The 14,500-nt window shown below is 28.4% G+C and overlaps 10 protein-coding genes across 10 annotated transcripts; 6 read left to right on the forward strand and 4 right to left on the reverse strand. All coding sequences in view use genetic code 6, as the record gives it.

The window, feature by feature from the left end:
• Positions 1-21: 21 nt before the first annotated feature.
• SS50377_26909 (Kinase, NEK) lies at positions 22-1,110 on the forward strand (the record flags this gene model as incomplete). The annotated part of the gene is made up of 1 exon (XM_067910709.1): positions 22-1,110. One exon carries the CDS (start codon positions 22-24, stop codon positions 1,108-1,110), a length of 1,089 nt encoding a protein of 362 aa, XP_067761396.1.
• An 85-nt stretch (positions 1,111-1,195) lies between these two features.
• SS50377_26910 (Heat shock factor binding protein 1) lies at positions 1,196-1,390 on the forward strand (the record flags this gene model as incomplete). The annotated part of the gene is made up of 1 exon (XM_067910710.1): positions 1,196-1,390. One exon carries the CDS (start codon positions 1,196-1,198, stop codon positions 1,388-1,390), a length of 195 nt encoding a protein of 64 aa, XP_067761397.1.
• Positions 1,391-1,504: 114 nt separating this feature from the next.
• SS50377_26911 (uncharacterized protein) lies at positions 1,505-2,869 on the forward strand (the record flags this gene model as incomplete). The annotated part of the gene is made up of 1 exon (XM_067910711.1): positions 1,505-2,869. One exon carries the CDS (start codon positions 1,505-1,507, stop codon positions 2,867-2,869), a length of 1,365 nt encoding a protein of 454 aa, XP_067761398.1.
• On the reverse strand, positions 2,870-4,150 carry SS50377_26912 (uncharacterized protein; the record flags this gene model as incomplete). The annotated part of the gene is made up of 1 exon (XM_067910712.1): positions 2,870-4,150. One exon carries the CDS (start codon positions 4,148-4,150, stop codon positions 2,870-2,872), a length of 1,281 nt encoding a protein of 426 aa, XP_067761399.1.
• Positions 4,151-4,768: 618 nt separating this feature from the next.
• Positions 4,769-7,954, reverse strand: SS50377_26913 (RecF/RecN/SMC N terminal domain-containing protein; the record flags this gene model as incomplete). Its single annotated transcript, XM_067910713.1, has 1 exon — positions 4,769-7,954. The coding sequence occupies one exon, from the start codon at positions 7,952-7,954 to the stop codon at positions 4,769-4,771; it is 3,186 nt and encodes a 1,061-aa protein (XP_067761400.1).
• Positions 7,955-8,016: 62 nt separating this feature from the next.
• SS50377_26914 (uncharacterized protein) lies at positions 8,017-10,806 on the forward strand (the record flags this gene model as incomplete). Its single annotated transcript, XM_067910714.1, has 1 exon — positions 8,017-10,806. The coding sequence occupies one exon, from the start codon at positions 8,017-8,019 to the stop codon at positions 10,804-10,806; it is 2,790 nt and encodes a 929-aa protein (XP_067761401.1).
• A 16-nt stretch (positions 10,807-10,822) lies between these two features.
• SS50377_26915 (uncharacterized protein) lies at positions 10,823-12,010 on the reverse strand (the record flags this gene model as incomplete). The annotated part of the gene is made up of 1 exon (XM_067910715.1): positions 10,823-12,010. One exon carries the CDS (start codon positions 12,008-12,010, stop codon positions 10,823-10,825), a length of 1,188 nt encoding a protein of 395 aa, XP_067761402.1.
• A 248-nt stretch (positions 12,011-12,258) lies between these two features.
• On the forward strand, positions 12,259-12,810 carry SS50377_26916 (uncharacterized protein; the record flags this gene model as incomplete). Its single annotated transcript, XM_067910716.1, has 1 exon — positions 12,259-12,810. One exon carries the CDS (start codon positions 12,259-12,261, stop codon positions 12,808-12,810), a length of 552 nt encoding a protein of 183 aa, XP_067761403.1.
• A 100-nt stretch (positions 12,811-12,910) lies between these two features.
• On the reverse strand, positions 12,911-13,255 carry SS50377_26917 (Ribosomal protein L34; the record flags this gene model as incomplete). Its single annotated transcript, XM_067910717.1, has 1 exon — positions 12,911-13,255. One exon carries the CDS (start codon positions 13,253-13,255, stop codon positions 12,911-12,913), a length of 345 nt encoding a protein of 114 aa, XP_067761404.1.
• A 659-nt stretch (positions 13,256-13,914) lies between these two features.
• SS50377_26918 (uncharacterized protein) lies at positions 13,915-14,208 on the forward strand (the record flags this gene model as incomplete). Its single annotated transcript, XM_067910718.1, has 1 exon — positions 13,915-14,208. One exon carries the CDS (start codon positions 13,915-13,917, stop codon positions 14,206-14,208), a length of 294 nt encoding a protein of 97 aa, XP_067761405.1.
• Between the last annotated feature and the right edge of the window lie 292 nt (positions 14,209-14,500).

Below are 14,500 nucleotides of genomic sequence, written 5' to 3' on the forward strand. Positions count from 1 at the left end.
AAGCCACTCCAAATTTAAAATATGACTGAAAAAGATGTGACAAAAGATTATATCTTCTTGGCTTCTATAGGCTCTGGTTCATTTGGAAAAGTACATAAAGTGTAATCACGTACCAATTCATTAACTTATGCATGTAAGGAAATAGATTATACGAAAATGCAAGATAAAGAGAAAAAACTTCTTGTACACGAGGTTAATACTCTGAAGGAACTAAACAATTAAAATATTGTCCGTTATGTAGATAGGTATGTTGACAAAGCTAAACAAAAAATATTTATTATTATGGAATATTGTGAAAATGGAGATCTTGCGCGTTATATTAAACGCCATAAATCTGAAAGAAAATATATATCTGAGGATAAAATTTGGTCTGTCTTAGTGTAACTATGCAATGCATTAAAGTACTGTCATGTTGATATATGTTAAACTGCATATAAGCAAAAAGTAATCCACCGTGATATAAAACCAGGTAATGTATTTTTGGCTAAAGATGGTTCAATTAAGCTAGGCGATTTTGGTCTTTGCCGTTCTCTCAATGAAGATTCATAAGCTGCCACTAATGTTGGCACTCCTCTATATATGCCTCCTGAAATTTTAGGAAAATAATAATACTCAGAAAAAGCGGATATTTGGTCTCTAGGTTGCGTAGTATATGAGCTGGCTGCTTTGTAACCACCTTTTGCGGCTTCAAATATGGACTCTCTTAAAGTTAAAGTACGTCAAGGAGCAAGACCTCCTCTTCCATCTTGTTATTCTCAGGAAATGCGTAAAATTATAGATATGATGTTAGAAAACTCTCAGACCAAGCGTTCTTCAGTTATAGACTTGTTAAAATATCCTAAAATTATTGAAATGTAATAGCGCATGTAATAGTTAGGAATGCCGGGGGGATTGAATGCTCCTGCGGCGGCACCTACTGCTCCAATTAACGTGGAGAAGTAACTGTAGGAGGTGGAACAGGTGTTAATGGGGGTAAATCCATCACCCCAAGAGGTGAAAAAAGATGAATAGTCTAAAGAAGAATATTTAGCAATATGGGAAGCTAGGTTAATTGCGAAAGAAGAAGAATTGAATGAAAGAGAAGAAAAACTTAAAACGAATGGTTACTGATTTAATTTTAATTACAATATATACTATAATATATACTATTATTAATTTTACTAATCATCTAAATTCCCCACTCCGAATTTATATAATGTCAGCCTAACCTGAAAATCCAGAAGAATTAGCCAAGTATATCCAGGATTTGCTTTAAAATGTTAAGAAGCAATACGAAGATATGACTGGTCGTGTTGTTACTGCAATTGACGATATTGCTAATCGTGTAGACTCTCTTGAAAAGAATGTAAATGCTCTTTTAGACAATGTGAAGAGTGGTGATGCTCAGTGAGCTTTAAACTTTAGTTAATTATAGATTATTTACGCTGACGTTTCATCCTAAATTAATAAATATTAAACATAAATTAATATTATATTATTATATGATATGAAATTACTAGAAAAAATGCGATCTATATACTTGTCAGCTGCTTAAAATCTCCCAGATGAATCGTCAGAAGAGTAGGAGCTCAAATGTTAGCCAATATTATAGCATACATTTGAAGATTTACTATATGCTATTGAGACACTCGAAAATACAGCTTCAGCTGAACTAGAGCCAGCATTAACCCTATTTAGCTCTGCATGCCATATTAATCACTAAACACGATTTTTTAATTCATTCAGTTAAGAATAAGTTAAAAATATAGCTAATATTCTAACAACAGTATATGTTAAATCAACGTTTAAAGTTCTTTCTTTAAAAGCAATTTTAAATTCTACTGCAGTACTTCCTACTTCTCTTATTTTTAATGCATAAGAGGGATTCAAACTTGCTTTGAACAGCTCTCTTTACAGCACAGATCTTAAAGAAATTTAATATGCTTTAGTAACTATATATAATATAATAATAGATATTGGCCCCACAAAAAGCCTACTATTTTAAACATATTTGAATCTAGAAATTTTATATGACAACGCATATTCTCTCTTCTCATCTACAGAGAAATATGCACGCAGAGTATGTAAAGAAATGATTGACCTAGTTGATTTTCTGAATTTTGATATTGAAAAGTTTTTAAGATTTCTTCTCAATAATTTAGTTGAAACTGAAAGATTTGGAAAAGAAATTTTATAATTTCTTGGAAATTTACTCAAAAAATTTGATAAAAAATTTGAAAAGAGTTCTATTTTAGTCTAAAAATGGCTGGTTACAAACTATGGAATCATACTCTCGCTCTACACTAATGATAAAACTCTTTTTAGCTTTCTGACGCTCATCTATATATTTTTACAACGTGGGAATGCCTTATTAAGGTAGGATTTCTACGTACAGAATGAAATAATTAGTGATCTAACACGTTTAAAATTAAAAACTGACCGTATGAAAGAAATATCAATTTCAATAATCTATGAACTGTTTACTTGCTTCCCCTCCTGTTTTGAGATTTAAAATGTACCTAAATACAATATTTTCTAGTTTTTGTTATCTGCTGTTACTTCAGAAAACATAGAATAGGTTTGTAATATTATGAACTCAAAAATTGAAGAGATTTTGCGAGATTTTGATGAAATTTTTATTTAACTTTTGGCCGTGTTCACAAATTTATTGTCTCGTAATAATACATTTCTAGAGGGCTCAATTGACGAGGGTAGCTCTTATCATCGAGCTGGTGAAACATTTTTGTGTCTATTAGTGGAGATTGTAGAATATACATAAAAATTTTAACATAAAATTCAGGAATCTGATACATTAGTTAATTGGCTAGAGCGAATGCAATTAGTAGATACTGAATGTTCTTTCAATGTTAATATTATTATAGGACAGTGATCACTTAAGTTTTATTTCTAGTGATAATTTTTTACTGAAAGGAATATTTGCAGGCCACTTAAACTTTAATTTTAGCTTATTTTGGCTAGAAATTAAGGGTTCAACTGCTTCTTTCTCTGGGGAACAAATATATTTTTACAAAAAATCCTGTTCATTAATTTGGTTGTTCTTCTGCACATGTTAAACTGTATTTGTAACAAAACTTGTACTTGCTTCATCCCAAGCATCGAAATTATTTTCTTTGCCTTGGCAATTGATTTATGGTATTTCACTAACACTAGCTTGTGTTTTTATGTGGTAATTAAGTTCATCATCTAACTGTGACTACAATAACATACTCTATTGGATAAAATCCTCATTTATTTATTCATCATCAGAAAAATTATCAAAATCGGTGACATTATTATTAACGATTGGTTAAGTAATTTTTAAACCTACAAATTCAGCAAAATCATCGTTTTACATTGCATAATCATTTTCTAGCTCATGTGTTTATTTAAAATTCTCTAAATCAATCTCTAGTTTTTTACTTTAAAGATCTAAATCAGTCGTCATGTCAAACTATTTATCTGTTAGTGATTATAAATTAGGAAATACACTATCTTACAGTTAATTAGAATGATTAAATTAATCTGTTAAGGTATTAACCTCTTGAATATCTTACTATGCTTCTGATATTCTACATTCCATATCATCTAACATTGTATCTAATTCAGCACTAGTTATTGATTAAAAAGATTACTGCTTATCTTTTTATTGTAATTTCTGACTACAAATTTATTAAACTTGATCAGATTCATGGATTTATTCTGGTAACGATGTAGTAGAACCATTAATTACTCCATCGATATGAGGTTTGTTAACTTGAGCCTCGAAAGTTTACTCAGCCAAAGGTTCTGAAGATTAATCATATTCTAAAGTCTTAAGTTATGTCTAATTTATTGCTGTTAAAAGTCCATTTATTGGGCTATTTAGTTCTAATGCTGATGGAGACGCTATAAATTTTGAAGAAGACAAATTAACATCATTATCTTCATTATCGCTAGAACTTTAAGGTTATGTATTTATTACTAAATTTGTTGTGGGCGATTATATTGGATTATAAAATGCAGATTATGGAAGGTTTTCCATTTATATTACTTACGGTGTACCATAAGTATCTGAAAAATCGTTTGTAGTATCTTCATATTTATCTTTCTATGTATTAGTAAATGATTCTAAATTAAGATCCTTAGTTGTTTCTATAAGTAAATCATTTGGATCTAATTCTATATCTTACATTAAATTTAATACTAAATTTAATATATATTAATTGTAATAGAGTTTATAAATTTTAATTATGGACTAATTAAAATAAAAATTCGTAGATTGCTTGAAATAAAAGATATCGATTATTAAAAATTCCACTTAAACACTATAGATAAAATAAACTGCTATAGTTAAAAATTATATTACATTATAAGTGTATAAAAATAATAGCTTAAATTGCTGTAAATCGTGTGAACAATTACAAAATATAATTTTAACATTAAACACACAGGTACATTAAATAAAGTTATAAATTAATAAAGTAAAAACCGATGTTCATCCACCACTACCTACAAATGGATTTTAGTAAATATTAAACAAATATGAAAAACATTTAATTATGGAGGCTCAATTAAAAAATTTAAACAAGACAGTAAATTTAAACATACACGTATAATAATAACGGTATGAAGAATTAAATAATTAACATTTAAAATTAATAAATAGTGTAAAACAAAAATAAGAATTGTTATTATTGAGACAAAAATATTCCCCTTTTATTAATAAATTATTATAAAATATTGCAGCACATAAAAAATAAATTTAAGATTACAAGTAACTTATTTTATTGATGCATAGTAAATGAAACAATCAATCATCATTAATAGGTTTTCTTGATAAGATTATTATATTCACATTATCAAAGTTCATTTGTGAGTTAACTTTTGGGCTACTGACTATGACTTATCCTTACAGACTTCTAACCATTTCATGTGCACATTTTTCAAACTCTTCATCCATTCCTTAATTTATTTCATCTATAACTCTTATAGGAATACCTTATAAACAACAAGCTAAGCACAATGAAATAACACTTCTCTCGCCTCCAGATAAGCTAGCAGCAGATAATTTCTCAGATGATGAAAATTTTGTATCTACATCAACACCTGGTGAGAATCGTCGTAAAATTGCGGATAGGGATTATGCATCAAAACTAAACTATTGTAATATTTCTGATATTTCTTACGGATTCATAGATTAATTTAATATCTAAAATTAATTGTTTTCTAATAATTTTTTCTACTCCTGCAATTCCTTATTATTAGCAAGTTCTGGTCCAGACTTCCATGTTTTTAGTTTAAGAGAGCCTGATACAGAGAAAGATTATAAATTTATCATAAATTATTTGTTTAAACTACCTAAAAATATCTAAAGCTATTAAATAGAAGCCTCAAAAGAATTAAATAAATTAAGAGCTTCTTTTGAGATATAATTATATAAATTTAATAACATGTGATAGCTTTTTAATATATCTTCTTATAATTAAGTAAGATCAACGTTTTGTTAAGAAATTTTTAGTTTTAATTTTTACTAAAGCTACTATAATGTTTATTAAATATTATTGGACTCCTCGATTATTTTAATAGTTTCTTCCTACAAGTCGTGCTTTTCTTAATTAAATATTGGTAAGAAATCAGATTCTTTCTTAATTTTTATTTTAAACTTGCTTAAATTTTCAATTTATTGCTCATAAGATACACATAATAGTTAAATTTTATTTTCTTAATCTATAATTTAATTTTTAATACTTTTACACGATAATTACTTATCTTCTATTGTAATTTTTAATTGCTCAATTTTATTTTCAATATTTGACCATTATATCATAATATCTGAACAATCAACTTACATAATCATACTCTCTTTAGCAATTTAACAAATTTTTAATAAACATACGGAATTTTTCTCCTATATTTTTTATATCTATGAATTGCAGTGGTGAATCTCTTCTTATGTTACAGTTCGTATTGATCCTATTTCACGCTATTTATTTTCAATTTCAGTATCTATCTACTAAACTTAACTTTTTATCATATCAACATTGTTTTTCATCTTTTTGATTTATAGTTCTTTTGCCTAAAATAGTTCTTTTGCATTATTTAATTAAGATTATTTAGAATCATATTATTACTATATATCATTAAATTATTCCTAAATGATTATTTCATGAAGATAACTTTGTTCAGTAGAAATTTGTAAATATGAAGAAGTTTAACTATATTGTTTCGGCTAAATTTATTACACTTGTTTACCATTATACTAATTGTTGTATTTTAAAACTTTATATAACTTATTTTTTGCATAAATTGCGCTAACATGATTATTATTCTCAAATATATAATCAATTTCTTTTTATAAAAATTGCTCAGATTATGCTTCTTCGTGTTTTATGTAATATACTGACTTAAACTTACTTGCAAACTAATTAATAACTATATAATTTCCAATTAATATATCAAGACAGCATATCATTTAGTGTTACTTTAATGCCTTTAACTTAACAGATTGTTCATTTACAATTTATTCTTTTTTTGCTAATTCAAAAGCTTATTTATATGATAGCCCAAAATATTAAGAAGGTAGTGTTGATACATTAGTAGCTCCACCTTTTGACTAAAAATCAGCAAATTTTTAAGATAAATTTGTGTTAATATCGAAAGAAGATGTAATAACAGTATTAATATCGTTACCTAAAATTATCTAAATAATGAGTCTAGCATCTGTTTAAGGTATAATGGATAACTAATTAACAGCAATATGAGACAATACAGGAAATATCATAAACTATCCAGTTAGTTATTACTAAACTTAGCTACAGTAATCAAACCATTACGAATTTTTACAACTAGATGCATATTATTTCAATTAATATTATAGAGATGCTCTTTATTTTTTAATATTCAGAAAACTTTCCGATATGTTATTTAGGAGCGAATTATCTGTGTTATCATTTGTACGAAGTTTTATTAATTTTTAGGACATTTCGTCCATTTATGATAAAAGATCAAATTTCTAGTTTTTAATAACATTTAACTAAGTTTCAAGACTTTATTTTTAATCGAAATTTGATTGATTTTATAACTATGAAATTTTTTATTGTTCCTTTTTTAACGATTTCAAATCAATTAAATATTATCTAAGAACAATTTTTTATTATGATTGCTACTCATATTTTCTCTTAAAATCATGAAATTATTTAGATTTTTCAGAATCAAGCTTCAATAATTCTTTATTTAATAAATCAACATCTCTATTTAACTAAGCTACACAATCTAATATAAGTTATTTCTATTTTATGCTTTCTATTAATTAAGTATCAGCTTAATTCTTCTAAAATATTGTATCATAAAGTTTTTGCAGTGCAACATATTTTTCCAATTAAAAAATTATTCTTTTCCCATGCTCTAACTCTTCAAAAATTTAAAAATCTTTAGCTGACTTAATATATAAATTTCGCTATCCAATAAATTTTTGATAAATAGTGGAGAATTCATCTAATCTTATTAAAATATCAGATACATCCACGTTAAATGCTTCTGATTTATTACATAGCGACGTAATATATTACAATCTTTCAAAAGCATTAACTTCCATAATTCTTTGAGCAGAATGTTACATCATAGATACAAATGGATTATCTATCACGATATTAAGTTGCGATACTAATTTTTTAATACTTTATACTGTTGCTTTTGCTCCATCAATAAAATAAATTCTAGAATTATCTGATAAAACTTACACTTTTATTGTATGAGAATTAGGCGAGTTAAATATTTCTATTTATGCATATCCTTTATCTTGATCTTCGAACAGTAGGCCATTTAAGTCAGTCGATTATGACCCTAAACATAAAGCTATACCTTAAAGAATTGAACTTTTTCCATGACCATTTGGTGCTAATAAAAAATTAACTGATGGTGAAAGATTAACTTCTAGGTGCCGCACTCCCTTAAAATTATAAAGTAAGATCTTCTTTATATTACCATTCTGAAACATTTTAAATAGAATAAATATATAATTATAATATATATACAACTGCAATCTATATTAGTCTCAAAATGCCACCAAAACCATAAATCTCTGAATCCTTAGACTGGTCGAAATCTTCTGAGCCATTGCCATACATATTTGAAGATCTTGAAAATGCAGCACATGAATTATCGGAAACATTTTTACCTGGAGATTAGTCTGCCTAATATATATCAACTTTTCATCAAGCGTTTTCTTTTATTTTTGATTTCACACAATCCTAGTTATTATAAATTCAGTAAGGTAATATGTCTATTATAACTCCAGAGTGTTTTGATAACGCTCTTAAATAACCTAAATCTGGGATACAAGCAATTCTAGCATTGATTTTAGGTTATTATGATGCAGGAGAAACTACAATTACATCAGTTGTTGAAAAATCGCTAGTAATATCTAATATTATTGATTCATTAGCTGCTATTTTTATTTAAGAAGCTTAGACTTGTCTAGTTGCATTAGAAGATCCACCATAAGATTAAAAGGCAACGCATTAGTTAACATCTCTATTGATCAATATTATTTAATTATTACATCTTTTAATAACATCTTAAAATTTATCGAATAATTTCATTGGCTCTGGATAGGTTTATTTAAAGATTTTAAATATTTCATCATAACTTCTTATCTCTCTATCGGGGATTTCCCTTTCTTAACCACCTTAAACATTTCTCATGTCAAATGCTCGCTGCTTTGCTGGAAGTAGAGTTATATGCTTAATTAGATAAACTTTAATTAGACTTTTAGGAATGACTAAGGAGCTGAAGTCCGTAGATAAAATTTTAGCAGCTAAGATAAAAAATGAGGAAAAAACTGTTAAAAGACTTCCAGCACCAAGATTTTATGGGTTTGCTAATCCAATTTGTTAGTAGATATAATAATTAGAATTAATATCGAAAGTAGATGTTTAGTATGGTGATATTTTTACAGATATTTAACCAGTATTACATAGTTACTGGAACGATGAGAATATGATGGAGTTTATTGATTTTTACGATAAAATATAATAGAAAAGAAGAGGTATTATGACTTAAGAGTGTGATGTTTATAATAAATAAAGAAATGATTAAATTTAAAGTTTGTTCAATTAATTGAGCAATACAGAAATGAAAGGTAGTTTAGAAGGCATAGAATAAAACCATGCAGCATATGTTTCTATGAAGCTAGCATCAGATGGAAGAACATAATCTTTAGTGACATAAAATTAAACTCCAATCAGCTAGTAAAATTCAGGAAGATTTCCTGGATAGATTAATAAGAATCTTCAAAGTGAAGCTACTGAAATAATGAAAAATAAGTTTTAAAGTAGTTATACTAAATCTTTCTAATATTCAGGAAGAGCATAGTTAATTAGTAAAGCATCTTAAAATATACTTCAGTCCATTGATTATAATTTACTCGGTTTTGAATAAAGCAATATCGATCTTAATAATGTTAAAAGAAAATTTAAAGATATTGGCCCTTTAGATCTTTAAAGTTCAATATTAAAACAAAAACTAGTAGTAAACTAACTAAGTAATGTACCATCATATAGTAATATTTATAAAGTTTTGTAGCAATTTGATATTTATCAATTTCTACATTCAATAGCTAGATTCGGTTTATGTTCAATCCCAAACACCGCTGATGTTATCAACAATAGACACAATATTCCAGAGCCAGGTCAACCACCATCTAATAATTCAGTGGCAAGTATACGACATGTTCGTGAAATTGTTTTGAAGTAAGTATCCTATATTAATTACTAACTGATTTACGTATCCAAATAAGTCCATCCAGCTTTACATCGATATTTAGCAAAATATTATTCAAATATCCCAGAGCTCTATGAATACCTCATCTGCGTAATTTCACAGCCACTCGGTATATATTCTTCTACTTTCGACTAGCGCCAAAAATCTATTGGTCAATGCCTTTTTGAACTTCAACCGAACGTGCTTTCAACTTCAGAGCTTTTTTCACATGCGTCAGAAATAATTTATAACACTAGCTCATCATAGTTGAACCCCCAAACGCCGCTAGCTTCATTTTCCTCGACTAGACGACTTTTCATTTTGAATTCAGTTTTTCGCTCTATTTATGGAACAATTTAGCATTCCAGAAAACGATAATCCGATTTCAACAAGCTCTATAACAAAATTTCAGCAAATTATGTTTCCTCAATAATGTAATCTGCGAGTAACGCTTTGCAGCAAAATATCGAAGAGGATACGTCTTAAATTTCACTTTCCCAAACAATAAATAAGCAAAAGCTTCAAAAAGCCATTGGGGGCCTTTCAGATTTTAATATTAACAGCAAAAAGTAGACGCAAAGCGTTCTTGATCCTTTATCGGTTGCTAGTTTGATTGAATTTTTGAGTGGTCAGAATGCCAATAACAACCCATAAAGATAAAATATGGCTTGTACCATTTCGTGTACGTTCCCTGGTTACTAGGCGTTACGTGTAAACAATTTAGGTCTGATCGGTGTGTTTTTGAAACTTTCACTTCACTTACTTCCAGCATCTTCTGGAAGCGAGAATGGTGATTTTTCTAGTGTTTTTGAAGTACCTGGTCTTTAAAGTGCAAGAGAGGCGGTCATTAAATCTGGGTGGTTGAGCGGTATCAGTGCGAAGAGTGTGGATTGCTACAGGTGGAATAGAGATAGCGTGTGTAGTGGTGAGGCAGAGCGTGATTTTCAGGAGAGTAGGGTAATTCTGGAGGTTCTTGGATAGCAATTGGACATGTAGGTCATCTCAGAGACTATTAAAAATGGTTATTGTAATGGTTATGGAGCTAGTGTTGTTGATGCTGAACTTGGATTTGTTGGGAAACTGAAGTGAACGACTCTGAAATTAATCACTGGTAGCAAGAAAATGGTTCTACAACTGTACTTCGACGTCTGCTTGACGTTTCTGAAACACGTTGCGAAGAAAATAATTTTTTTTAATTTAAAGTTATGAAGCATGGGGATTCTGAAACCTCGTCAAACGTTGACCGAATCAAATCTGTATTTTAATATATAACCGATTTTTGTGTTTCTTAATGTGGACTTAGTACAATTTATTTTGTTGGCATGCCTGACATTTCTGTTATTATACTGGCATTAGTTTTTGGTGTTTGCTTACCATATCTATACAAAGAGCTAGGAGATCCTATCTGTGACATAGATTCATAATTATGTTGCGGGTATTAAGGAGGTGTTTTTGCATTTTAATATATAAACTATTCATTACTAATTTGACGATTCTGATTTTTATGTTCTTTTTAGGAATTATAATTATTGTTATAACTATTATTGATATATTAGGATTCGTAATTAAAAGTTGTATTATCAATTTCGGCTCTGGAGTTATGGTCAATTTTATGAAATAGAGAAGCTGAATCTGGCCTAATTTTGCTTTCAACACTTTTGATAGGGCTTTCGTATGGTTTGTAATAAGCATCATTAGAGCTTTAAATTTATTGCATCAATTTATTAATGTTTTAACTTTCTTATTTAATACTATCTCTTCTATCTATATTAGACGAATTTCTTCGATTCATTCTACTCTTTTCAATTTCTTCTTTTTAAATAGTTTTTTATATTTCAAACTTCTATTATGCTTCAATTTCAACTTCATGACTTTCGCATTTGTTGATTCCACATTATTTCTCTAACCGTTACATCATCTTAATTAGTTCAACCTCCTCTTTAGTCTTTTTACCTTATTCACATCTTAGTATTTATTCTTAGAATGCATTTGCAACTTCCCCCATTTATGTTTTTGCACGACCTCTTTTAGACCCTAGGGTCAAAGTTGATGACGCTGGTCGTTTAGCTTTATTACCAATATGGTAAGCTACACCGCCAACGATTGAAACTCCTGGTTGCCCTTTATTCTCTGGTATCTAGACTTGACACCCATTTAATTGTTTCACTCGTACGGGCCTACCTGGTAATGGATTATCTCTAGGATTCGTAGATATGTTATTATAACTTTTAGAATAAGAAACCTCATAGATAGGCTAAGATGTTTCACAAAACTAAATTTGGCGCAGGTTCATTTTGTAAAATCTATTAGTGAAGACATAATATAATTAATATACAAAATAACGGTTTCACGATTCCTAAATCTTAAATTAAACTGTTTTAGTTATAATAATATATTCTTTTAATCTATTGTTTAATTATATTTATATAATATGAATAATCGAACAATCTTAAAAATGTTAAAATATTTATATATTTAAGCTGACATAATATTTTAATACGAACGCTCAACATATTTGCATCCTCAAAAATACGGTTATAAATGCCCACAAACTCTCAAAAACGTGCCAAACAAGCCAATATTCTAGCTGAAATTATCATCAAGTATAATCCTTCTTAGACTAAAAATAAACTTTTGTCTGATATAGATTTAATGTAAAAATTTGGTCGTGAGCAAAACGTAAAAAAGTTGTTTATGAGTATTTAAGGGGTTAAGAGGTAGTCAGCAGAGTATTTCATAAATAATGTCTTGGATGAATTGAAGTTAGAAATATGTGAAAAAGATAAAGCGGAAATCAAGAAGTTTATGACTGATAAGAAGCGAGAGATAACTTAATAAGATATAGAATAGTGTATGAATAGTATAAACTTAAATCGTGAAAAATAAATACCTTTGATAGTATTTAGCAGGGCTGCAACTGCAGTTAATTGTTAGATTAACAAAAATAAAAAACCTAAAATATAAATTATGGAATGTGATTCATCCGCAAGGGATTTAATTGGTGTTGAAATTAAAGATAGAGTAAAAAGAATTAAATAGAATACACATGATGATGAATATATAGCATAATTATTATAGAGAATAGAAGTCTGAATTGATTTTTTTTAACTTTCTATCGATTTCTCCCAATTTCGCACAGACTTTAATACGTCGCCGCTGCTGTGTGGGCATATTCTCGACATCAATCATTAAATCACTTGGTACGCTTTTATTTCTTGGCGGCAGTAGCAGCAATGGTGGCCTTAGCAGCACGAGATTCTTCACAGAGGAAGGCCTTGAGGATTTTAGAGCGGCATGCTTTCATGGAAAGAACACCACCATAAGCGCGAGAAACAGTACGCTTGTTCTTGGTAACTAAATTTTTGTTGTTAAGAGCAATACCGTTAAGCATTTCACCAGTTTCCTGGCATACTAAACGCTTATGCTATTTAGTGATGTTAAGAGTAGAATAACCAGTAACAGTCTTGATGATGGCCCATCTGTTGGATTTAGTACGATAGGTGGAGTGACCTCTGCAAGTAACACGAGTATTAGCCATTTGAGCAATGGAATGAAAATTAGAAAAATAATTAAAACAATATAGTTTAACTTTGATATAATAATATATTTTATACGAAATTTATATTAATAAATGACTATATACTAATTCTAGAGAATATTTACTTTAGTAATGTAATATAATTCAATTTAAGTAGTAATAAGTATTATAATAAATAATTATGAAGTGCATATACTTAATTTAAATAAAGCCTCTATTAAGTTTTTTATGAAAAAATGTATAGTATTTCCTAGTCTTCGTGATATATAGTGAATGATATAATGATAATAGTGAGTAATATTTAGCTTAATTATTCCAATAATATACTTATCTTTAAGATAAAAACATGGAGACTACATGGGGTTGTAAGGTTAAGGGAATGTATGAATATTATTCATAGGTCATATACTTTTCTAGAGATTAAAAGAGTCCAATTAATCAATCTCTGCGATAAAAGATAAATCAAGTAATAATTAAATTTTAATCAATTTTATAGTATCAAGTACATATAAACTGTCTATTTTTAAGGTATGAGTATAATATCTACTAATCTATGATTAAGTAAATTTTCAACTGGTTAGTACTTATTTTCAAAAAGAAGGATTAAATCACACTACATTAAATACTATACTACCTGTAGTAACCATTTCATCGCGATAATGCCGTTCCATCCTAAAAATAGTGTGAAGGATGATAACTACTTCCTTGCCTTTATGGAGGTTATGTTTAGTTTCGACTTTATTGTATAAACTAAATCACACGCTGCTTCACTCTACTTAGAAGCGCGTGAAAAGAAACTTATTTAGAATTAAGATAAATTCATGAAACGTCTAGCAGATGTCTATAGTGAGTTGCTAGACACGAAACCTATCAACTATAAGCAAGCAGCATAGTATTTCTAGAAAACTTTTAAGCGGCATGCCGCCCATTTTGACCCAACGAATCTGATGTGATAAATATTGTTATCGATATAAGTAAGCAATGTTTATAGTAGTTGTAAAAGATAAAGAATAAATCTTCGTAATTCATTCATAAAATAGGTGTATTTTTTACGTACTTGAGAGGGTTGCTAATATTTCTTACAATATCGGTACGCAATATACTTTAATTTGTTTAAAATATATCATATTTTCTTATTAACATACGATTTCTTTTAATTTTTTGATATATTTATTAGAAATATGACTTTCTCAACTTAAAATAACATAAATAATATTCTATTGAACAAATTATAATATAGTTCAT

This window comes from Spironucleus salmonicida, chromosome 7, assembly GCF_000497125.1.
Source record: "Spironucleus salmonicida strain ATCC 50377 chromosome 7, whole genome shotgun sequence".
NCBI lineage: Eukaryota > Fornicata > Diplomonadida > Hexamitidae > Spironucleus > Spironucleus salmonicida.